Source organism: Temnothorax longispinosus, chromosome 10 (assembly GCF_030848805.1).
Source record: "Temnothorax longispinosus isolate EJ_2023e chromosome 10, Tlon_JGU_v1, whole genome shotgun sequence".
Classification (NCBI taxonomy): domain Eukaryota; kingdom Metazoa; phylum Arthropoda; class Insecta; order Hymenoptera; family Formicidae; genus Temnothorax; species Temnothorax longispinosus.
This window is the reverse complement of record NC_092367.1, coordinates 20,502,787-20,528,966: the sequence shown is the minus strand read 5'-3', so window position 1 is coordinate 20,528,966 and position 26,180 is coordinate 20,502,787. Positions and strand designations below refer to the sequence as shown.

General features: G+C 35.2%; 3 protein-coding genes and 1 pseudogene across 11 annotated transcripts in view; 2 read left to right on the top strand and 2 right to left on the bottom strand.

Annotated features, from left to right (window-relative positions):
* Window positions 1-163: 163 nt before the first annotated feature.
* Window positions 164-9,660, bottom strand: Prp4k (Pre-mRNA processing factor 4 kinase). Of its 6 annotated transcripts, none has more exons than XM_071790849.1 (15): window positions 9,505-9,659; window positions 9,148-9,318; window positions 8,798-9,050; window positions 7,827-8,341; window positions 7,255-7,697; window positions 7,052-7,176; window positions 6,558-6,902; window positions 6,371-6,456; window positions 6,123-6,269; window positions 5,896-6,049; window positions 5,554-5,806; window positions 4,530-4,768; window positions 3,957-4,157; window positions 1,479-1,553; window positions 164-947 (listed from the first exon to the last, which is right to left on the bottom strand). In XM_071790849.1, exons 1-13 carry the CDS (start codon window positions 9,507-9,509, stop codon window positions 3,957-3,959), a joined length of 2,937 nt encoding a protein of 978 aa, XP_071646950.1. In that variant the 5' UTR covers window positions 9,510-9,659; the 3' UTR covers window positions 164-947; window positions 1,479-1,553. The 6 variants fall into 6 exon arrangements, with proteins under 6 accessions (XP_071646950.1, XP_071646949.1, XP_071646947.1 ...); XM_071790848.1 differs by having other exon boundaries at window positions 7,052-7,697; window positions 7,827-8,097; window positions 8,161-8,341; XM_071790846.1 differs by having other exon boundaries at window positions 7,052-7,697; window positions 9,505-9,658.
* A 149-nt stretch (window positions 9,661-9,809) lies between these two features.
* Window positions 9,810-13,266, top strand: LOC139820516 (DNA topoisomerase 3-alpha-like; annotated as a pseudogene).
* Window positions 13,267-14,434: 1,168 nt separating this feature from the next.
* Window positions 14,435-26,180, top strand: part of LOC139820501 (uncharacterized) — a 132,233-nt gene continuing 120,487 nt past the window's right edge. For 2 of the 4 annotated variants that reach the window (XM_071790837.1, XM_071790836.1), the window contains exons 1-4: window positions 14,435-14,534; window positions 14,623-15,760; window positions 16,204-16,333; window positions 16,626-16,680. The gene's annotated coding sequence lies outside the window, so the exon portion shown is untranslated. Of the gene's footprint in view, window positions 14,535-14,588; window positions 15,761-16,203; window positions 16,334-16,625; window positions 16,681-26,180 lie in introns of those variants that run through there. The other 2 variants (XM_071790838.1, XM_071790839.1) reach the window with 2 other exon arrangements.
* Window positions 20,121-26,180, bottom strand: part of LOC139820497 (titin-like) — an 83,282-nt gene continuing 77,222 nt past the window's right edge. The window contains 12 exon segments of the mRNA XM_071790824.1: window positions 20,121-21,202; window positions 21,413-21,718; window positions 21,844-22,041; window positions 22,761-22,865; window positions 23,257-23,407; window positions 23,518-23,672; window positions 23,857-24,159; window positions 24,236-24,681; window positions 24,784-25,053; window positions 25,181-25,322; window positions 25,460-25,750; window positions 26,018-26,178. Coding sequence (XP_071646925.1) covers window positions 21,000-21,202; window positions 21,413-21,718; window positions 21,844-22,041; window positions 22,761-22,865; window positions 23,257-23,407; window positions 23,518-23,672; window positions 23,857-24,159; window positions 24,236-24,681; window positions 24,784-25,053; window positions 25,181-25,322; window positions 25,460-25,750; window positions 26,018-26,178 — 2,731 coding nt within the window. The 3' untranslated portion in view covers window positions 20,121-20,999.

Sequence of the window (26,180 nt, the reverse complement as noted above, 5' to 3'; positions counted from 1 at the left end):
TTTATCGTTCTTATTTCGTGACATATTGTACATATACATATAAATTATCATGTCACATATATATATATATATATATATATATATATATATATATATATATATATATGTAATCAAATTATAACTTTTAAGAAAAATTCAGGAAATATATTAATGCGTAATAGAATCATTGTTTATTTTCTCTATTTTGTATATTTTTTCGATTAATTGATACATAGCTTGTTGCTATACATATATCTTGTGTCTTACATGTGTGAACCTCGCGCATTCAAGCGAAGATAAGATACCTTCTAAAATCGAAGGAAAAGAAAAACAATTTTATTCTGAAGAAAAAAAAAAAGATATTTTTATGACTTTATTAAGTTTTATTTACATTAAAATATTTCTACATACTTTTTTGAGTATTTAAATGAAAGAGAGATGGGAGAGGAAAGGAGAAGAGGGGAAGAGAAAAAGAAAGGAATAGAAAAAGAGTGAGTGCTTCGAAAATAATGTATTTATCGCATCTGCTTTTTCATTTTCATAGAGCGTGGACTTTATATATCTGAAAACTCAAAAAAATCGCAAATATTAGTAATATATAAATATTTAATATTTTTGTAGTTAATAACAATTTGATTTTCGATTAAAATAATTTTGAAAGAAAGAGATACAAGTGTATCGCTTACATTTGTTGTAATGTCGTTCGAAATTTTCACAACCATGTACTTTACCTGTATACATACTTACGAGTCCTCGATTGTAATCTCAAGTAATTTTAAGAGAAACCTTAGCGCGCGGATATAAATCTAGTTAAATCGTTGTATAAACCTTGTTGAACTGTTTAGCGACAGTGCACGTATTTTTACGCAGTAGACACGACGTAGGCGCAAGTACATCGCATTTTTCCTTTCCTCCTCATCAATCGTTTTCATCACCTCTTCCATTGCCTCCCCTCCTCACAGGGAGGGCTACAAGTGAAACATTACCAAATTGCCAATTAGAACGATACATATACTCTCTCTAATCGTAGTTTCATAGTTTATTTTTACTTCTGTATTGAAACATTCCCGAGAAATATATATATCTTTTCCTATTTTATTTACGTCAGTTTGATTTTATTGATATTTCATATTACACTGTCCCTTTCGTTGAACAAAATACTAAAACGCGTGTATGTACCGCATGTTAGTATTGACTATTGATTTGATGTTTGTAATGTTTTATTTTTTAAGTCATCGTCAGAAAAACGCAATTTTGTAAATATTTAGTAAGTGTTTAATTATGCAATTATATATAAGAGACTTAAGAAACTTGATTAAAATTCTATTATATTTTGCCTCGAATAAAATTTCTATACTGTCATGAAAAGTTTATTAGACAGAGCATTTTCAAAACACGCACTATTTTCGTACGGCTTATGACTTCATCATTAAACTGTACTGAACATATATATTGAAAAATGGATGTGCTAAGTATCCCAGGCAATCCCCCATGAATACCTTGTAACGGGATCGGCGCTAAAGGCCCTTGAAAGGTCCGGCCGCACTTAACGATGATTTGAATCGAAGACACATCTGAAACATAAGCAGTCTCGTACAATCTTGTCATGTTCAAGATCATGCCGTGAACCATTCACAACAGCATCGATATTCAGTTTTTAATTTCAAACAAGCAACCAAATTTTCAAGTTTGAGTTTGATTTTAAGAGATCGTAACAAGTATAAGAAAGTCAGCAATGCCATCCTCGCAGAGAGCAATAAGACTCTTATTTAACATATATTGCAACATGTAACATTTCAATAATTGTTATATTATTTCGCATATAATACCTTGACGACCACCTTTATCTTAAAATTTTACATCGTAGTGCAAATATATACATTTTTACTTCTATTTAGCATTTATCATAAATATATTTAATTACATATGTCATTATAGAAACGTAAGATAAGCATTCCTTTTCATTGTTGTACACAAGACTATGCGTTTACGTTTGGTAAACTATTAAACATATTTATCGGCTGGTATATAAAACGTGTATATGCACATGTGCGTGTGTGTGTGTGTGTCTGTAATATATATTTATTATATGTATATAATAGGGTGTCCCATTTGAAACAGTACGATCGAATAACTCATAAAGGGATTAATGAAAAAATATTTCAGATGAGAGTTGTAGGGTTCGAAGAGGCTAACAGACAATCTTATTAAATTTTTGGTCTGGGGCCCGTGTTGGGCCTGTCAAATTTTTTAAATGAAAAATTGTCGAATTGTTGATTTGGTCTCAAGCATACAGCACTTTTCCGTCCGGCAAGCAATTGTCGAGATATCGTAAGCTAAATATTGAAAAAATTACCAAGTTTTCTTCGAATATCTTAAAAAATATTAAGCAAATGAAAAAAAAAAATGTTTCAGACAAAAGTAGTTCAAATTAATTAGTAGAAAACGATGATACAATAAAAAAATAGGGTTTCTATTTAAAAAATTTAACTTGGGCTCTACTGGGCTAAACATGGGCTACGGACCAAAAATTTAATAAGATCATCTATTGGCCCCCTTCGAGCCCTACAACTTTCATCTGACATTTTTTCATCAACCCTCCTTTGTAAGTTATTAGACTTAGACCATACTGTTTCAAATCTGTACATATATGCACACACCCGTACATGTATATGTGTATATGTATACACGTTCTATCTCTATGGGTGCGTTCCACTTCGCTCTCCTAACGCTCTTGGAACGAATTTCATCCTTGTTATTTGTCAAATGTTAAACAAGCAAGAATGATGCTCACGAGCGTTGCGAGCGCCCAAGTAGAACGCTCTTAAAATTTCAAAGATAGATATAAAGAAAGAACCGAGGCAGAGAGAACTAGAAAAAGAGAGAAAAATACAAATACTATAAGAAATACTTAGACTGAATATATTGATTCATGATTTAAGATTGAAAAGACAAAATGCAGATTATTCTTCTCATTGTATTAAGCATGTGTCGTTTTATTTCAATATAACTGACCTATTCGCTATACAATTTATCTTCCAATTAAAACAGGTTTCTTTGCCACTAAGGCTTCTCTAATGCTGTATGTGCACGTATGCTCGCTGATGAGATACTCTAAAATGGATCGAACAATGTGTGATCCACAAGGGACTTACAGTTCTTTATATATACGAATCCTTCTCGCTTTGTGGGAATACGTAACGTACAATTTCACATGAACGCACGATCTATAATCAATTTATGAAGGATGCTATTTATAAGGACGTTTTGTTCTTTAAAGTAGGAGAATTGGAAAAAGGAAAGCGATATCAGTTCATGCTGAAAGAGGCGGTCATTGCTTTCTTTTTATCCTCATTTTTCTTATTAAATAACATAACTATAGGAATCGACAGGTTTAATTTTAAACAGGGAAATCGGCATCTATATAACTCGAATTATTTCCAGATACGCGTTACAACACGGACTAATCTATATTAAAGACATAGTCTATATATAATGGTGAACTTTATTCGTTATTGTATTCACAATTATTATATCGAGTATAAAAATATTATACTCTCTATCCATCTAACAATAATTACACGCAATTAAATAATATTTATTTGGATTCGTACAGTACTTTCCGTAGGATACGGTTTTGTGCAACAATACATTTGCTATATTTTTCCTTTGTTTTGCAAAATGCTTATATTATACGAAACAACTTGGACAATTTTTTGCACCGCCTCTTCCTGCCAAATAAAAAAGAAAGAAAAAAAAAAGAGGGAATACGGATATTCTATATGTAAAAAAACGAGAGTATTGAGGTGAAGGAGAAGGAACGAGAATGAGAGAAAGAGATAGAGAAATAGAGAGACATACCGCGCTTTTCTACCACAAGTGACGTTTAACATTAATAGAAAGGATTGTTAACGGCATCATTTTACAAAGTTACGTCAGTGAATTTTTCGAAGCTAAAGGACCCCAGACAGGGTTACCTATATCTTTTCTTGTATAAAGGGATGCGCCAGAGCATGATTCACAGTGATTCTCTTCCCTGCGTCCAACATCAATGTTCGTTCCAGTAAATCCTTGAGTTGTCCAACTTTGCGATTTTGTTCCGGTGGTAAAGAGTTTCCACCGAGTTCTGCGCTGAGATCGCGAGTCGCTGGTAATGTTGACATTACGACGATTTTTTCCTGGAAAGCACATTTATCAGCAAATACTCTGCAGTAATTTTTTTCCCCCCGTAAATGCAACACAAGAGCATTACGGATGGCGTTATTAACTGACATATTATATTTCTTCTGTACCGCATTGTGACATGTAGAAGGTAACATTACTTACAGCGCAGCGTTGCGTGACTAAGGCCGGTATTCATAGTAAGATCTTATATTTAAGACCGTCTTAAGTATATGATCTTAAAGTGTTATGAACCAATCACAGAGCCATATTAGTATCTTAAAAGGCATTACTTAGGACAGTCTTGAAATAAGATCCGACGGATCCGACTATGAATACAGGCCTAAGACTTTATTGTAGAAAATAATTAAGTAATTAAATAAACTCACCCGTTCCGTAACTTTATCAACCTCGTGATACAGAAAATTGCAGTTGCTGTCAAAATGCTGATCCTTGAATGATCCTTTTCTAATTAGCTTGTTTGGCATTTTGCCTTTTAGATCCATGAAGTACTTTAACATTTGGTTATTCGTTTTTCCCGAAAACATGATTTTTCCCGTATATAGTTCGTATATGGTACATCCCACGGACCACATATCAATACCAAAATCATATGGTATACCAAGAACTAGAAAATAACGATGTTACCTTCGATTCCAAACATCTCAGATACAATTTCTATCGTTTTTTCGAAGTCGAGAATGCTTAAACTGATTTATAACACACAGATTGTAATATTTTTTTCGATTTTGAATGAAATAACATATGTTATAATAATATTCAATATTATGTCTCCAAGTTTTTCATTGCTAAATATTTGCAATTGCACATATGCGTATAGATTTATAGATGAGAGCGCGCGCACATACATATCGTTGCAATCGTAACTACCTATTTTGGTTTAAGTACAGCGCGAAACAAAGAAACCGAAGCTAATATTTGAAAAATTGCAGTACATGTTGCTAAGATCGCCTGTCAGGCATTGCAAAATATAAACCATCAGTCGAAGATGAATAATGTTAACGTATGTAACGTATCATTAATTAAAGAATGTTACATGTTTGATATCTGCATCTATCGGAAACAATCGTGGTAAGACGCGACGTTGCTTTCCGAATGCACATGGAACAAAATTGTGTATAATATATATATATATATATATATATATATATATATATATATATATATATATATGTGTGTGTGTGAATATTATCACTCGCTCTTTCTCTCTCTCTCTCTCTCTCTCTCTCTCTCTCTCTCTCTCTCTCTCTCTCTCTCTCTCAATATATATATAAAAGAGAGAGAGAGTGAGAGAGCGAGAGCGAGAGAGAGAGCGAGAGAGAGAGAGAGAGAGAAAGAGAGAGAAAGCGCGAGTGATAATAACCAGATTCCATAACAAACTAAAATACTTACTAATTTCGGGCGCACGATAAAATCTTGAAACTAAATATGGTGTTATTTCATTTTCGTGGGCGTGCGATGCGGAACCAAAATCACAGAGTTTCAGCACTAGTTTGCTTTCACTGACTAGAATATTATCCGGTTTGATGTCAGCATGTAGAATATTCGCACGCTTTAATAACTTTAGTGCTAGAAAAAGTTGCTGCGTATACGACCTTACCGCTTTAACGTGTAAGCCAACGTCTTTGCCATACTTCTTTAAAACCTGCAATTTCCCAACAAACATGAGTGTCGCAATACTATTAAAATAATTTTAAATCGTAAATTTTATTTACGATAAACACTTATACGTACTTCTCTTAAATTCATAGCTAAAGGTTCGAAAACCATACACAAATGATTTTTGTGAAAGAAATGCCTGAATAGACGCAAGCAGTGAAATCTATCCTCTGGATCAGCGTCGTTCAGCTTTCTAAGAATTTCTAGCTCCTTTAAACCAGTTCTATGCCTGTAAGAATGAAAAGGGTAACAGCATTATGTACTACGATGGATAAAAAAAATCACGAAAGGTTAATGCTTACATTATTTCATTGTTTCTTATAATCTTCACAGCTACGTCCAAATTTCCTCTAGCGCTGTCTCTTGCTCTCACTACGTTACTAAATACTCCTTGTCCCGTATATCCATAGACTACGTATCGCGCATCTAGCGTTTCTCCAACGCGCACTCTGAAAATCCGATTACTTCGTTATTATCAGTTCTCAAGCTTTTTAATATGACTTTTAAATTAAAACAATGACACGAGATGAAGAAGTAATATGTAACTGACCGATAATATCCTTCGGCGTCGTCCCAATTATCTGTTAAACTAGGATTGTCAGGTCCTCCTTGACGTTTTCCTTCAAGTGTAGGGCTCTGGATAATAAGAAATCAGACAATAAATAATAAGAATTGCCAGAGATAAGAGAACAAAATAAATATATAAATAAGGAGAAGTCAAATGAAAGAAAACATACATTAAAATCTCCGATATTATCTGCTTCCGCAAACATGTCCCATTCATTGGATTTTTTTGAAGTTTGCTTTTCTTCCTGTTTAAACCTTTCAGATGTCTTGATGTTCCCCGTTTTGTCAGACTCATTTAACGACGTATCCTCGAATCTAGACTTTCTCTTTTTGGCTGGAGGCGGAGACTCTAGTTTCTCTGTGGGCAGTGGTGGAGTATGGCTCTCCAAAACGGATTCATTGTTATGGGATGGCATCTCTACAGATTTTTGTGATATATTAGATTGGCTTTCTGGAGAACCCGCGACATTGATGTCGGCAGACATATTTGAATCTTCATTTGGTCCACTTAGTCTCTGAAGAGAGAAAAAGGTATATACATATGTATATATATATATATATATATATATATATATATATATATATATATATATATATAATCAAACAACATATACATGTATACATGTTTGTACATGATAGACTACGACGAGAATATATTACTTACTTTGAGCAATTCTTCTCTTTGTTTTCGTCGACGTTCTATAATAGCTTCTTCATCTTCTTCTTCCTCGATATCGATATCTTTGATGTCCTCTTCGCTCGAGCTATCCGAATGTTCTACCTTGAGACCTTCCGATAAAGAATCCTTATATTTATCGCTGCGTTCTCGCTTGCTATTTCTCTCTCTATCCTTATCGCGATCCCTACCATGATCCCTGACTTGTTGCTTGTCTCGATCTCTGCGACTTCGAGAAGGAGACCTGGACCTCTTATATCGATCGTTTCGTTCTCTTTCCGATCTGGTTCGAGTAGGACTACGTGATCTTCTTGCGGTACTGCGAGACCGATCTTCAATTCGATGGTCGTGATACCGGGCGTCTCGTCGATCGCGACTACCATCATGTCGATCTCTATTTCCATATCGATCTTTGCTTTTACTATCCCTCTTGTCGCGACTAGCATGACGGCGAGGCTCTCTGCTCGATAATCTGTCACGACTGCGTCGATCGTGACTAATGTGACGATCTCGGCTGTCTTGGCGTTCGCGACTTTCCAGCCTGTCGCGGCTCTTGCTATCTGAATTTTTCGCCTCGTTGTTATGAGTTTTTGAACCATGACGGATGGGCTGCTCTCGTTTTCGGTTCTCTTCTCTGTATATACACACATATATATATATATATATATATATTATTATTAACATATTAATAACTATATCTTTCAATGACATTAAATAACGAACGAGACAAGCAATAATACGAATTATAATGTTCATCACTTACCGTCTGTCTGATTCTCTTTTCCGTGTCTCGTCTCTTCTTGATAAATCTTTACGTCTCTGTTGATCATCGTCTGCTTTTCTATTGGATTCGTCTTTTCTCGTATCTTCTTTCTGCCTTTCGTTAGTTTTTCGTGAAGATCTGTCGTCTCTTCGAGTTTCTTCTCTTTTCCCTCCTTCCTCTCTAAGGCGGACTTTCTCGTCTCTTTTCCTATCAAAATCTCTTCTCTTATCTTTGTGTTGTTCGCGGGTTTTTCTGTCTCTAGTCATATCAACTATAACACGTCTTTCGGTTTTTAACACTTTCTTACGTTCTCTACTGCCTGATTTACTTCTACCTCGTTTCTTTGGTGGTACATCATCAGTATCGCTATCATCTTCTACGAGTATCACATCAGGTGTCTCTATTGTTGTTTTTGTTTCTTCTTCTTCTTCCTCCTCTCCTTGTAACTCTTTGTTTTCATCACCCTTTTCGGATTCATCCGAGAGATATTGTACTAAACACGCTTGCAATCGTTCCTATACATACAAATGCAACTATGATAAAGATTCAGATACTCACATGAGATGCCTCACAATCTCTCAACATAATCTCAATGCAATCTTACAATAATTGAATTATGTACTAAATGCACATTCTGCGATACATGTAAACATGATAATATACATTAGTAAACATCCTACAGCATATTTTGCAGCAAAAGGCAAGCACTTTTTTCAATTTGTTACAACTCGGAAAATTAAACATAACCATGTGCGTGTGTGTGCGTGTACACATATATATATATAATTCATATGTTTAATTTTCATATATATATATATATATATATATATTTTCTCTCACTTTAGAGTCAGCGTTGTGTCAGCTCTTAAAATACTTTATACATAATTAAAAACTAGTTAAAGACTATATACTATACATAGTGCATATAACATATTATTACTTCAATTAATCCGAAACACATGTTTGCCTACCTTTTGTTTCATTAATTCTTCAAGATCAATATCATCTTCTATGATGGTACAATCCACCTCATCGGAATCAAGATCAACCAATTTTTCATCTTCACTTTCTTCTGTAGAAACAACCTCCAATACGGAGGAAGTTTTTGTTTTCCCATTCATACCAATTCCTTTATGTACCACATTGGAGATCAATTTCTCTTCCATGGTACCGTTCTCCATATTTCTATCTTTTTTCTGTCTCTTGTGTTTCTTGTGTTTCCGTCTATAAGAAGGTATTTATTTATAAATTTAAATTTTGATTTCAATGCATTTATCGCATTAATGCACATACATGATTGCTAGTTTATAAGTTATATTACCTTTCTTGCTTATCCAATCGTTCGTCGTCTTTTTCAATTAATTTTTCCTTCTTATGCTTATGATGCTTATGTTTTCGCTTCTTTTTCTTCCTTTGATCAATCACTCCATCTGCATCAGAATCTAATTCCAAGGGTTCTTGCTTACATTCAGCACCCTCCAAATCTGACGTGCTACAATTATACATATATCGAAATAAGTATCTTGATAAAACATTTGTTCATAAAAAGATTGGAAAGAGAATGTTGATTCTTTTCCATTCTTTCAACAAATCGAGGACAAATCTCTCTCTCTTCCTCTCTCTCTCTGTTGATAATGTAATATTATAAATTGAGTTCTCGTATATGCAATACACTTACCCCATGATAAAGTTTAGTAAATAATTAATAGATAAAACATAAAATCACTACACACAGCAATTCCAATGATCTAAATGATTACAACGATCACAATCAGCAACGATCCGTAGCAAACGCACAAATACACGAATTTCTCTCTCAGTGAGACGCCATTTTGCAAGTTCTGTCGCTATCTTGGAATCCGTCCACTGGCGCCACTATGTGCACAAAAGGTGTACCTTGAACTACGTGGACATCGGCGTAGTACAACACCACTACCGCCAGGCGCCATCCATGTAGCGCGGATGCGCACCAAAATGATGTTTTATCGACAGTGTCGGAAAAGTAGCGAACGCGGAACGGAGCGAACCTAACCTAACCTCCGTGACAGATGACAGAAAATTGTCAACAAATAACAATACCACTTACTGTGACAATACCAAGCGTCATGTTATGGTCCTCTCTAAATTATACAATATCGCATTGAATTGTATATGATATATTACGGTCTGAAGAGCATCGACAATTTGTCCCGCAAGAAGCCTGAAAGAATATCTGAAGAATATCTTTTTACCCGTTCAATGTTGCCGAGAAGTCCAACGCGGCAGGCGGCTAAAACTATCGCTGGTTATTTGTCGCACGGTACCAGCAGAAAGGTAAACAATTAAAGGTAAACTGTGCATTGAGCGTTCTCTCAGCCGTAGTCTGTGACTATCTCGTTCACGTACTTGTCATTGTTTGATATCATATCTATTCGCAAACCAAAGGAGTTCTAGTGAAATATGCTTCTTAACTTTTCTGTTTTTTTGCGGAGGAAAGGTTTTTCCGTGTATAACAAGATCGTCGAATTTAATGTACATACAACATACAACTATAATGGTCAAAACTACCAAATGCGGATGACATTCGTGACCACTTTTTCACTTATTTTAGGCTACGAGTTCACTGGAATCTATAGCAAGTGGTACAGCTGTCATCTATCTGTTAAGCTTATTTGATGCTCCGGTGTTTAAGCAGTGCTTAGATGAAAATATGTAAAGATTAAAAGGACCTTAGAGCGAGAAGTGCGATCCTGCGACGCATTGATTATTCGGACAAATTATGACAGGTGACAGAGGGGAAGAACCTAGGCTTTGAGATTATTCAGGTCTGCCAAGCCGTCAAGCCTAATATCCATGTATATAGAACATATAGGTAATTGAAAACCTGTCCTATGTTCTTTTCATACATTTGACAAGACTTTGAATGTTTTCTTCGTGTTTCAGAGCATAAAATTCTTGGAAATTACGAGACAGTCTGTCGAAAGAACCCTGCAAACTTTAGGCAGAGAACCAGATAAAGCAATGACCGAAATTTACTGGAAATACTCTGGAATAACTCCCAGGCAAGGAAGAAAAAGCGATGAAGCGCATACTCCTGTTTACCCTACAATAAAATATACTGACAATTTGCAAGGTCCGTTCCTACAGTCTATTCTTATTCATTGTTAAATTGACTGCGTTAATCAGTCGCGACTTGTCAACAGGAAACGAAGCGAAGGTCTATGAATTTGTGGTTCACCATTTTCTGGCTTGTCTGTCGAAGAACGCGGAAGGCCGGGAAACAACGGTGGAAATCAATATAGCGAGAGAAAGATTTACGGCTAAGTCTCGAAATCATAGCGAAGAATTATCTTGACGCGTATATATATATATATATATATATATATATATATATATATATATATACACACGATAAATGGAACAGCAAGCAAATTCACTCTTATGAGCAGAGACAAGTTTTTTGACCGACCAGCATTGATATGGTGGAAGAGAAAACTTCGACACCGAATTTATTAACCGAGATCGAGTTGGTCGCACTGATGGACAAGCACGGCATGGGTACGGACGCTACTCACGCTGAACATATCGATACCAATCAAATCCAGGCAATATGTGGGTTTAACGGACACTCAACATTTCACGCCAGGCAAATTTGGAATTGGTCTGGTCATGGGTTACGACAATATGGGTTTCCAATTGTCCAAGCCGCATTTTCCTGTGCGCCGAGTTAGAAAAAGCTTTATAGCTGTAAGCCAATTAGCAACTCAATGTATTGTAATATTATTAAACAATCTCTTATTCTATACATTTCAAAGGGATATTTATAAATCTATCATATGGTTTTGTTATCATAGGATATGGCAGCGTAAAAAAACCTGAATAAAGTGTTACAAAATCAAGTTAATAAATATATCGCCAAGTATTCAAAGTGGCGATAGAACGCGCTAATCTGATAGACGACTCTTTAGCACACCATCTCGACGAGAGATCTATTCAAACTGAGCAAGTACTGCTTGCTTAAGAGAGTGACGTCGCTGTATTCCAAAATGCGCCTCTAACATGGTTCTGAAAGAGAGACGACAAGGCAGAGGAAAATAGTAACAGTTAGAAAAGAGAGATAAGTAACCAAATAAAGGTAAGTGGGAACTGCATATAAATCTTCGTGATTTGTCACTTGCATAAGTCACCTTGGATAACATTTGTAATTTCAGGACATCTATTTTACAAATGCGCTAAACCGCAAAGCGGTTGCAATTTTTTCTTGTGGGTATCTGATAACGCCGAACCTGAAGATAACGCAGCGAACGAGCATTCAAGTTGGAAGTATCTAATCTGAACAGAAACAATGATGGTTCTGGTCCCTTCTCTCACATTGGCACTTCTAATTACGATTGGGGAAACCCATCCACAAATGATGTTATATGCCAGTGTAATCAGCCCGCTCAAAAGTGAGTAAATTCTTCGATCGGAGAGAGCGATAAACTTTCTCGGCTAAACTCAATTGATGTTAATAATTAATGAGTCCAAGTCTTAGTTAAATATCGCCGGTTAACAGCTATGTCTGTAATGTGTGTAAAAATATTTTCCTTCGTGTTTTTCTTTAGGCTGATGGTTTATAAGGACGCTGGACGACCCCAATAAAGGACGGCAGTTTTACAGGTGTCCCAAAGGTATGAACTCCACCTGTAAGTTCTTCAAGTGAGCAGATGAGGATGACGCTGGTAGTCGCGAGAACACGGACTGGAACAATTCCACTGCGAGAGGAAGAGGGAATACAGCACGAAACAGAATCTCTCAAAAAGGCAATGCTCCCAAGAGGCTCAGACTTACCGGGGGCAAGAGAAAGTGCGGAAATTGCGGAAGAGAAGGTAAGGTAAAGACTTTTCTTTTGTTTGTTTGTTTGTTATATTCTCTCTTCCTCTATCTCTACTATTTTCTTTTACTTAAAAAAAATAGTAACATTTTTACTGTTCTCAGTTATCATATATCTATTAATCTATCATATTGTACATACATATTATATATATTTGTTTACATTTGCCACTGTTCTTTCATAGGTCACACGAAGAACAGATGCCCATCAAATGGACGAACAAGATTTTTACAGTATTGTAAATAATGTACAGTTTGTAACGATTAAAGTTGTAAAAAACTTAATTAGAACGGAATAGTATCAAACACGACTTTTATCTGTAAGACTGGACTTTTGCCTCATTGAAGTGACAATTTTCATAAGTGTTGAGATGTTTAAAGGAAATGGTTTGATAATCAATTAATGTTGTTTTATAGTTACTGCTTATGTCTTAGACGCGATTAACAATGTTTAATAAATTAAACGACATTATTGTTCTGCTATAATATTGATAAACTTATTACTACATATATACTTTTCGTTTCAGACATTAACTGTCTAACTTTTTGAAAGATACAATATAAAAGAAAATTACCATGTCTAAAAGTACGTCAAACTTTAGCTTTAACAGGTTCTCTTCCTCCAGTCGTCTCACTTTCTTCTTTAACTTCTCGTTCTCTTTAAAAGTACCTCCTGCCTTACTAGATTCTAAAATAAAATTGTCCTTTTTTTTCCTTTTTTTATTTGGGAAAGAGAGTGTAAAGGTCTCTGCACGTTAAGTGGAACGTTATATTCTACCTGAAATCCACAGGCCAGCTCAGAAACACAGCTTCCTGGATCTCCAAGGCTTCTGGCCCAAGTTCCTTCTCTATTAGTTTAGGGTTTAAATTTTTGTCAGGAAAACGGATCCCTTTCTAGTCGGCGTCTTCTTGAGGGAAAACTTAATTGTTAGAACAAGGCATCGCGTCACGCTCTCGTATGTATAAATACTATAAGAGCGTTCCTCCAGAGCTGTTAATAGCAGGGATGCCAGGGACGAATGAGGACGTGGATAACTTGAAAATCAGGTAGTGGGAATACGCACACGAAGGGATGATACGTATTATATTATATATATGAGCAGCATTATGTAAAAACAAATATTTTGATAATTAAAAATAAAATCTTAATAATAATTTCCGTGCGTATAAGCAATATATTGATTTTCGAAAAGTTACATTTAATAAATATAACATTTTTTTAAGTAGGTTTTTAGTATGTTTAGTAGGCATTTTTTATTTGTTTATGGTAAATATAGGGAAACCTGAAAAAGAACATTATTTAAAAAGAGATAAAACTAAAAAAATAAAAGGAAATAGATGAGGCAATCGGAGCCTCGCGCGGTAATCAATGCGCAGAACATATAAAAAATAAAAAATATAATAATATCTCGCATGAGATAAGAATATAAAAAGTTCGAACCAGAAAATCTTTTAAATATCTTGGCTTAATTGTTTGAGACGGACATTGATGATTTATAAATTTCGCAAGATTTATTCGGCCGAAAATGTATCGCGCGAATATTCGATAAAATATAATTATATTACAATACATTTTTCAATATTGAAATATTGCGGATATCAACCTACAATTTCAACATGCGAAAGTTATTTAATCTGCGAAAGGTAGTGGTAGTGATGCCGCTCTTTTCACGTAAATTTAAGTTGACCGCGCGGGAGACGAAGCGCCTCCGCTATATTGATGAGTGATGACGTTCTCCTTCCGTTTTTCCAGAACGCGGCTTTACGCGGCAGACATGGAACGGAACGCATCGCATTGCATCGCGGATCGATCGGTCTTCGAACGAGTGGCGTCGCGACTCGCGAGTTGTTTAATTGGTAAGAGCAGTAAGATCTTTATTAATGCTTTATCTTGCATTGTGTAATTCAGCGCTCGGGTATTGATTTGTAAAAATACGTATTTCAGGTACGGTACTTATTCGGCCGAATGCGCGTCGCGCGGGCAATCGCGAAATATAAGTGACACTGACACGCGTATTTTCCAATGTCGCGACGGTCGCCTCGATACCCCTCAATTACTGATTACCGCGCGCGGCGCGCGCGTTGTGCCGCGTACGAGAGGGGTAGGTCGTGACGTCGGACGTGTTCCGTCCCTCGCATTCCTCGCATTAGTCTCGCCGGTCTCGCGTTTTAATCTTTCGAGTCGCTGAAACGAGTGCCACGGGAGGATATGCGCGATCACTCTTTCGCAGTTGAACGATGCCACGGCCGCACTATCGAGCTCCTCGATGCCACGCATATACCATAAGTCCATAAATGCTAAATGCTACGCAACGTCGTTTTTGTTTTCTGGAGCTAGGTATTTTACTTATACGAGATATATGAGAAACGGCTCGCGAATCGCCGCGCGCCGTACGTCTTTCTCTCGCCGAAAAGTGAAATGCGTATTTCGCGAGGAATTAGCCGGCTAGGCCGCGCGGTTAGCGCGGTATCTCGGCGCCGCGCGCCGCGCGCCGCGCCGTGGTGCCGCGGGTGTCTAACTCGTATCGAATCTTTCGTACGTATCACCTAGGCTCGTACGTGCAATCATGTTCGAGTTTTCGTGTGCAGTGTGACATACATCAGTGAAAGAATGTTCGGACGAGATATCGTCTCTCCCGTGACGCTCGCCAATGTCAATTAATCTTTTTTCTCGGGAGACGAAACGGGAGGTTGGCGCGGGGCGCCGCGGCGCGAGCGCCCCGATTCTCCGAGTCTTTCCCGCTTCCCGCCGTAACGTTCGTGCCACTTCGTGTAACGTCGTCGATCGTCGGTGTCGATATCGATCGGATCGTGTCTCTCTCGCTCCGTTGTGAATGTTGTCAAGTTGTGATATGTAGTAAAGCCCGCGTCGATTATAACTCCGGGAGTGCGTAAAGTGTCGCGCGTTACTTCGGTAATTAGCACGCGCGATCGTAACTAGCCTCTCTTTCGCGAGTGTTGCGTCGAACGTACGCGTACGGTTGTGCTAGTGAGAAATGGATTCGAGGGACCTGAGACCCTGAGAGAGGAGGCGGGAGGCATCGGGCGACGCGACGGCCGCGGCGCGGCGGAGCAACCCTGTGGTGAATATTATTTATAATTTATATATTGCTCGCGTTAACTTCACTTCGGAATTACGTGTTTAATTTTCTTCTTCCGTTTATTTGTGAATGGCCTGGTTGAACTACGTCGTACAAGTAATAAAAAGAGAAACTTAATTGTTTGTGACTTTGTACGAAAGTATACGGAAAAGATTTCTCCGCGGAAATAATACCTATAATCTTTTATTCCTGGTATACATACCTTTAAAAGACGAATAGCATATTCGTGTGTAATTCATGTAAAATTATTAGGTTTTTTTTTTATGTTAATTGTGTGTCAATTGTGTCATTCGAGCGCTACGTTAGATTTTGTATTTGTGTGTTGCAATAGTAGGTAATTAAAAAAAATATGAAATTGAATAACGAATAAGATATTCGATGCGCGTAACACGTATTTAATCGATTTGATTATTTATATGTTACAGAAAATGTCCACGCGGAAAAGAGTATCCTCGCATCGAGGGAACATTAGCTGACATCTGACATCTCGAGCAGCCTGAGAGGAGGAGGAGGCCTGATAGGAGAGGCATCGGGCGCCAGCGGACCAACTTTGCGGTAAATATTATTTTTTATTTTGTGTAAGAGTAATTTTTTTTGTTTGTTCTTGATGAGCCTATTTATTTTTTACCATAATTTAGAAATAATAGTTAAAAGAAAGGAGTACGTTAACATTTTATAAGAATTGTGTGATTCTTGTAAAGATCATTTTTGGAAAATGTATAATTATTTAAATAAATATTTAATTTTAAATAATGAATAAAAAGTTTGATGCCATAGGACATATGTTTTAAAACACTGAGTTTTTTAAACATCATTTTAATATAAATTTTATATTTATATGTTACAGAATCAACGTAGCTACTACGTGGCAGATATACGTCCGCTGTTGCGCATCGGTGTCGGTGAGTGAATTAACATATTTATTGAGGTAGAGAACAAATAAAGGTTTAACAATTAAAATGTTAAATCTCTTTAATTTACTGCTCTTATATTTAAGTTTAAAATATTATATTATAAAATATTATTTATTAATAATTATATTAATTATTAATGTTATTTGTTTAATATTAGAATTGAATGCATCGAATTTTATTGAATTTATATGCGCGCACACACACACATACATTTGTATACGTGTGTGATATGATCACGATACATAAATACCACTGGTAAACTTAAATAAGAGCAGTAAATTAAAAAGATTTTAATTGTTAAACCTTTATTGTACAAATATATTAATTGTACAATAAAGAATATTGATATTATCGACTATAGATTTAAATTTCTCGATTATTAAACATGCAGCTAGCGCCTCATGCGCATAAACGTGAATGTTTATTGAATTACGTAGCACGTAGCCATGTCCACGAATATTTCTAAAGAGCACGAGTAACCGGAGTAACCCGAGTAACCGAAGTTACCAAAGTAATACGTTGTGTTCGCGTTTCGATCGGTTCTGTCCCAGCATCTTGGAAATCCCGGAAATCCTTAAAATCCCGAAATCTTGAAATGGTGAGGAAAATTAAATAGTAAAATAATGCTATGCTCATTATATAAAACACTGGATACGTATTATATTATATATGTTCTCAAAATATTTAGCACTTTATACATATATACATATACGTCCAATGCCCTTAATTCTCTTTTTCTCGCGTTCTTTTAAATGCATTTTACACGATCGTGCATATATAATTAATTTATTGTGATGATCTCTCATTTCTCGTACGTTACGTTTATCGATCACTTGGGTGCCTCATCATTTATCGTGTGAAAGACTAGCGTTTATTAATTATAGTCTGACGATTAAGACGAATTAAACAGGATTTATGCGCAACAACGCGCTTATTCGATCTTGTTCTATCTTCTATATCAGCCGTGTATGTACATACGTGTAATGCAATATAAGCCTAATCGACGCGTACGTATAGGTTAGACGCGCGCGCGCGTAAAGTGATGTGTATGTACTATATGTACATATGAGCATGACGGGTTGCCCATTCGTGCAGGCGCGCATGGTATTTCACAGCTGCGTAGGCTTTGGCGCATCATATGTGAGTGATTATAATATGCCAAAGCCTATGCAGCTGTGAACGATCATGCGCGCCTGCACGAATGGGCAACCTGTCATGCTGACCTGTATGTCGGTGCAACAACCGGTACGAGACGGCCGAAAGGTTGACCACACTAAACCGCGCCATTCCGTGAGTTACGTAATACGCACGCAATGTCTTTTGTACTTATGGATGCGTGTGAAGAAAAAGCTGCGGCAAAAAGTGATTCGCGTGAAATTTTACCATATAAAGAGCTTGAAACGTCGGAGAATTTAAATAAAGTACTATTCGTATATTTCTAGCTATCCAACGTGTAGTACACCGACTTATAAAAAATATTAAATATACGTATATATATATATTATATATATGTGTATATATTAGGGGGTGGTCCTTATTTTTCGACTTTTAAATTTATTCTGCGGCACCCCCCAGAATGTTTCCAATTCGCAAAAAGATAATCCCTGCCAAAGCTCAGCTTGATCGGATAACGGAAACCCGTGCCCCCGGATTTTTAAACATTTGAGTTCTCTTGTATTAAACTGTTTATTTCATTAACATTGGTTTTTAAAGCGTATTTTCCACAAAAATTCGGCCTAAAGCACTTTTCTTTTTTCAACATGTGTGTCTTGCTTTTCTGCATCGTTTGAGACCTTATACGTCTCATTTAAACAATTAGGTAAATTTTTAATAACTAAAAAATAAAAATAAATAGTTATTGCATTTATTGCTTGATCAGCTGGAAAAAATTATGTATGTATGGGCTACAAAAGTTATAATAGTATGTTTAGAGCCAAAAGAAGAACAAAAATTAAAAGGTTTCATGTCTTTATTAAAAACAATCAATTTTTTTGTGGCTAACGTTACCTAATAATATTTATTGCCATAATAAGGTTTTACTTTGTCGAATCAGGGAAGCAGCGGCGGTAATTTTTTACAACTCGTAATAAATACCGTTTTTGATCTTCGTTTCTATAGTAATTAATTTACTGTAATCCTTCATTAACTTAACGCCTCTTTCCGCTGTACCGTTAACAACTTTTAATTTGGATACAATTTGAAAACCTTTTTTAAAAGTGCATGTCGTTTTTTGACCAGGTTGACGGGTCAGTCTGCATAAAATCCCGACTAATATTAAATATGTCGAAAAAATCAGCTGTTTTCGCAGTTATGAAATGTTCAATATCTTTTTCTATAGCACTTCAGGAATATTGTGTGCTTTTATAACTACGCGCTTAAAGGTGCCTTTTCACGTTAACGCTCGACGCTCATTTTTAGCAAGTAAAAATCTTCAGAAATAATATCTTTTATTTATATATGTATCCATAAAATATTATTACTTGAAGATATTACTTGAAAAAAATTAATATTTTACGTATTTCGAAGTCTATGTTTGATTGTACTGGGACGATTAACGACGATTCAGCGACGACGCTGAATATTAAACAAATTCAACTTCATTTCTTTGACGCTAGCGTCAAAGCGAAACCACTACGTTCACCTTGTTGACGCTCATTTTCAGCGTCTCATGAATTGGCACCTTAACACTTTCATTTGTCGATATTTTTTCTGTATTCATAGCTTCAAACATCTACTTTTTCGTATCTACGGATACTTTCTGATCAAAGAACGCAAGCGCAACAGCTTCAGGACTTAAATATAAATATTATTAGGTAACGTTAGCCACTAAAATTGATTGTTTTTAATAAAAACATGAAATCTTTTAATTTTTGTTTTTTTTTTTGGCTCTTAACATACTACTATAATTTTTGTAGCTTATACATAATTTTTTCCAGCTGATCAAGCAATAAATGCAATAACTATTTATTTTTATTTTTTAGTTATTAAAAATTTACCTAATTGTTTAAATAAGACGTATAAGGTCTCAAACGATGCAGAAAAGCAAGACACACATGTTGAAAAAAGAAAAATGCTTTAGGCCGGATTTTTGTGGAAAATACGCTTTAAAAACCAATGTTAATGGAATAAACAGTTTAATACAAGAGAACTCAAATATTTAAAAATCCGGTGGCACGGGTTTCCGTTATCCGATCGAGCTGAACTTTAACAGGGATTATTTTTTTGCGAATTGGAAACATTCTGGGGGATGCCGCAAAAAAAATTAAAAAAAAAATTTTTTTGTCGAGTAAATAAGGACCACCCTAATATACATATATTGTATATACATATATGTATATACGTACGCGACCTGTACCTCTTAATGAAGAGAACTGCATCTTTCGCATCTTGGTTTATTAAAAATTTTCTGGGAAAAAGATTGTAATGTGTAATTTGTAATATTTTTATCGATAAATAAAATATTTTACAATAGTGTATAATTTTACATAAATAAATTTGCGAAATATACGACGCGTTATTGGTTGATGGATAATGTTGGCACCTATATTTTACGTCTCACTTACCAAATACGCGTGATATTTCTTCGTTATGTTAATTTGATGTATCGATATTATTAACAATATTAATCGGAAGTAAATATAATATTATAATACCGATAATAATAGCGAGAAACAATTAATATACACTATATACTTGGAGAATAAATACTAAAAATAATCGCAAGCTCTGGCTTTGTAGAATAGAAACGAACGTTACAGTCACATAAACGGATACATCTATATACAACTAATAGATGTAGAATGCCGCATGTTAAAAAAATTCAGAGAATTTTTAAAGGTGCGTAACGTTTATCGTATGTAATTGTTTATCGTCATTGCCTAAAACTGCACGAGAGCGTAATTTATAATTTATATAAACACACATTTAAAAAGGCGACGAAGCTAAAATAAAAAGCGAATCGTTCGTACGATAAACAGTTGTCGTGCGCTCTGGTAAAAGAGCACTATATCAAAGAGAGAAAATTACACTTTACTCCAACTACGTTAGAGCAGATTAGCACTCGGTAAACACTATATCGTTTACAACAGTCTCGCGAAAATATTACAATTGTTTCAACATATATACGCGTTATTTTAAGAGTCAGGTTCAAGCACATATTGATTAAATACATTGGATTTTAATGTATACAGCGTTCGATTATATGAAGAAGAAAGAATGAAATATCGCAAATGCGGAAAAGATCAATTAATTATATCCGCGCCGACACTCGACGATAGAAACGTTGAAAATTATACATATACAAATGCTTATTCAAATAGCTTTTTAGCATAGTGCCAAATGCGGAAAAAGTACTCGTCTTTCCTAAGTAATCTCGCTCTCGCGTACGAATGTATATCGGCGTCCATATTATGTTCTCGCAACCATGAACTTGTGTTTTCCGTGCTGAAACTGAGCGATGCGGTCTCACCTTTGTCCACAGCCTCTGCAATTGGTTCCACGCACGATAGCTCTGCCAAAGGAACAGATTTAATGACGGGGTTGAACTTTGTATCTCGAGTTCGGAGGGCGAGTGTGATGTGGTAAAAACATAAATAACAAGTAGCAAATAAGATATATATATATATATATATATATATATATATATATATATATATATATATATATTATAATAGAGGCAAAAATAGAAGCAAAAAAAATAATAAAAGATGATAGATTATACCTGATGTCGGTACGATCTTAAAGGGTTCTTCCGATTCCAAATGATCGCTGAATCCGATCTCGTTTCGTGCGAAAATTCTCACGAGATATTCGTGATTCTCTTGCAGGTCTCTAATATTGAGTTTTTGAATGTCCGCGCTAACTCTCCCTACTTCCATCCACATCGTTTTTTTCGCGTCTCTGATAGCGATTTTATAACCCTCTAGAGGGGCACCGCCGTCTGATTCGGGCCTACCCCATTCGATTACCATTGTATTTGCCGCGATCTGCCTCATCTCTAATGGGGCGGTAGGTGGTGACGGAACATCTACAAATGCAATGATTCAAAAAGCATATTATTGTTAATTAAATAAATTGTGTCACTCTATTTATTATTATGCATATAAGATTATTTCAATCAATATAATAGGATTTATATATAAATTGGCTCACTGGCATGAGTTTTTAGTGTAACCGGCTCGGAATTGGTCGGTATGCTAAGACCTAAACTGTTTTCAGCGAAGATTCTAAAGAGAAATTCGCTTTCCTTTAGGTTCTCTATACAGTATTGATGTGTTGTAGCATCCAAAGTGACAACCTTTGTCCACCTGGCGCCTTTCCCGATTAATGGTCTCTTCTCGATTACGTAGCCTAAAGCGAGACGAAAATAATAATATTCAATCACCCTGATAGAAATATTTTACTGAAATGCTCTCTCAATTGACCCCATTTCATTGTTATTCCGTAAGTTTTATGATACCTAACATAAAAGAAATTTTGTTATTAGATACTTTTCAATAGCATAATTTAACTTTCCTTATATTACACAGTATTACATTACATTTTATAATAAAAATTATTATTTATTTTGAAATATATTCAGTAATTTTTCAACAACTTTTATTTCATTTTTCATCGATTTCAGCAAATACTTTCAGCAAAATATTTTCATCAGAACCACCCACTAAAAATATTATGAAATCTTTTTATTTTAATTATTAGTTGCATTATTAGCAATAATTAAAAGTTATTGAAAAATTACTGAATATATTTTAAAATAAATAATAATTTTCCTTATAAAATGTAATGTAATACTGTGAAATATAAGGAAAGTTAAATTATATTATTAAAAAGTAATAACAGAATTTCTTTTATGTTAGGTATCATGAAATTTACTGGATTTAACTGAAAAAACTGAATTTTTACTGAAATATTGATGGAATAACAATGAAATGGGGTCAATTAAGAGAGAATTCAGTAAAATTTTATTATATTTTCAGTAAAATATTTCCATCAGGGCAGTATCAAAACGCAGAGAATTTACAATATTTTATAAAAGTTTATGTTTTATTTGCACATTGTATTTTCACCTGTTAATTCTGATCCTCCTGTTGTGGTCGGTGGTAACCAATTGAGAGTGACGCTTTTGCTTGTGACATTTGTTGCTCGAACGTTTAGAGGGCACGAAGGTGGTGCTAAAGAAAATTAAAGTTATAATTTGCATTTGATACACACGTGTCTTGCCATATTAATAGAGTTCATATAAAGTTTTATGTTTTATATACAACTATCGTAGAAAGTACATGAAAAACAATTAAGATACAAGAAATAGGATACAAACAACAAAAAGCAGAAAGAAGAAACTTACTTTTAACGACTATCATTTTGGTTGATGGAAATATGCCTAGTAGCGCGTATATGCTGTTTTCTGTAAGCTTTATTATTTCTAAGCAAAAGCAAAAGCAAAAGCGAACGCGTTAATATAATAAATTAGGCTATATATACCGGGAGTTAATAATTAAGAATCGGGGTAATAAGCTGATAATATATAGGCTGAGATATTTGAAGAATAAAATTAGAACTTACTCGGTCGTTTACCGGCTGTAATCGCTTCTTCCGCTGTATACGGAGGACCAGTACCGACGCTGTTTTTAGCTGTTATTCGGAAATTGTATGATGTATCCGTTTTTAGATCGGATATAGTAACATTAGTGATTTCTCCTTTTGTGCTCGCAATCTGAAAAAGATATAGAAACAACGCCATAGATAGAGAAACGATTGCTGGCAAACGATTATCTCATTGTCAGTGGTGTGACACGATCATGACAATGTGTGTATAATACTAACTCTTTGCCAAGCCTTCTTCGATGTCTCTTTCATTTCAACGATGTATTCTACGATAGGAGTACCGCCATCGTTCTCTGGTGATTCCCATTTTAATGTGAATGATGTTTTCGTCATTCCAAAAACTTGGAGTGGTCCTCTTGGCGGACCTGGGGTTTCTATGTATCAAACCGATCAAACGAGAGGATAAATAATATATTTGATTATTTTGTAAAACTATATTATATTTAATTTCATGTTCTTCTATTTAATTTTAATATATATATATATATATATATATATATATATATATATATATATATATATATATATATATACTTAAGGTCACAATTTCTTCCTTACCAAATGAAGTCCTTGTTCGAATTGGTTCGGATTCCAAAGGCTCTGATGGTCCGACCGCGTTTCTAGCGATTATTCTGAATAGATAGTCGACATCCTGCTGCAATTTCTGCGCGCAGAAATTCTCGACTTCTTTGTCCACATCACCTACTTTTGTCCAAACTTTCTTATTCGCTTCGCATTTCTCGATAGTATATCTTTCCAATTCCACACCACCATCATCGATCGGCGGTTGCCATTCTATAGTGACGCGATCTTGTCTAATTTCTTTCGCGATAACTGGTCCCTGGGGTTTGTTCGGTTTATCTACAACACATATTATGAAATATGTATATCACTAATTTTAAATTTATTTCTGAAACTTTCATCATTGATTATTAACCTATGACACGAAGATGACATTCCATTGACGAGCTACCGGCTTCGTTCGATGCTTTCACTGTATAGGCAGCTGTGTCAGCTCTGATAAGTGAAGGAATCGTAACAATAGATTTATTTTCTCTAGTCTCAATGGAAATGCGTTTATCAATTATTTTCTTATTATTTATCGTCCACGTTACTTCCGGTTTTGGGAAACCAGTAAAATAAATTTCGACTTTCCATTTATCGCCCACTGTTAGTCTCTGGTTTCTTAAATTTTCGTCGCAAGTAATCTTTGGAGATTCTTGAATTTTTAATTGACACGACGTTTCCGCCATTCCTGCATCATTCTGGGCTTTAACCATAAATGTGGCCGAAGACGTCTCGGTGGTTTTCCAAATAGTATATTTAGCCACATGGTTTTCGTATGTAATGTCATTATCTTCGAAAGTCTTGTCGTCTTTCAACCTAGAAAATAATTTTCAACATACGGTTCGATCATAGACACACACAGCAATTGTCTTATTTAGTTGTCATAATTAGACAAAAAGTGAAAGAACGAAAAATTACCATGTAATACGAGGTGTCGGTACACCACCAATTACGCAAGAAAGTGTGACAATCTCTTCTAATCCAATCACGATGCTCTTGAGTGCTTCAAGAATAGTCGGTGGCTCGGATGCCGATAGCTTGGAAATTCTTAGATACGGCGTATTCGGAGATGCCTCCCCCGATCCAGCTTCGTTAACAGCTGTTACGCGGAAGGTATATTCCTTCTCGGCGATTAAGTTCGTCAATTTATACGTAGTTTCGATTATTGTCTCCGTGATCTTGCTCCATCTTGAAATCAAATCATTTTCTTGGTCATAAATCAAATTGTAGGGATATAAGGAAATACGCGTTTTTAGACTTCATTCTTAATTCTTTTTTTTTGTTTTCTTTAACAAATCCATCAAATTTTACTTACAAAGTTTCTGTCTTTTCGCGATATTCTAAAATGTATTCTATGATCGAAGAATGTCCATCCGAATCTGGTTTCTTCCAATGAAGCGTAATGCTATTATCGGTTATTTCAAGAGGTTCCGGAATTCCTGGTGCTCCGGGTACCTCTGTGATGTGTATATATATATATATTTTTTTTTATTATTGTAATTTTTTTGATTATTTTGAATAAAATCGAGGATTCTCTCCGAAAATTGTTCCGATATTAATAGACCTATACGTATATAAATACGTAAATACTTACGCACAACGATGACGTTGATTTCTATACTGTCCTCTCCATGAGGATTAGTTAATTTTAGATTATAATCACCAAAATCTTTCTCTTGTACATCCCTGATCGTTAAAACGGCTGAACATTCATCGATGGATGGAATAATTCGTTTTGATTTTTTGAGAACACGGCCGTTGACGGTCCATTCGTCAATTGGAATTGGCTTAGCCGTGAATTTAACAACGATATCAATGTCATCGCCTTTCATTGTTTTATATTTTTTGAGCGTATCAGGATAAATTCTAGGTGATGTTTCGATAACTGCAACAATGGACACGTTTATGTAAAATAATATCCAAATTTATAAAAAGACCAGAAAATTAAAACGTTGATAAGATTAATACGATTCAGATGTGTATCATCTATACATACATACATACATACATACATACATATATATATATATATATATATATATATATAGGATATACAATATATACATATATGTAAGTATATATAGATAATGCACTTATTTTAAGCTATTTGCATGCTTAAGGAAGTCACGATACGCAGTCTTATAAAATTTACCTTCAATTTTTAATCTGGATGATGTCTTCACATTGGCAACTATGGCAGTATATTCAGCAATATCTTCGGTCGTGCACTTTCTAACGATGAGTTTTTTTATATTTCCTTCGTCGATAATATTGTATTTCGACGATCGTGCACAATCGATTGTCTCACTTTTCCT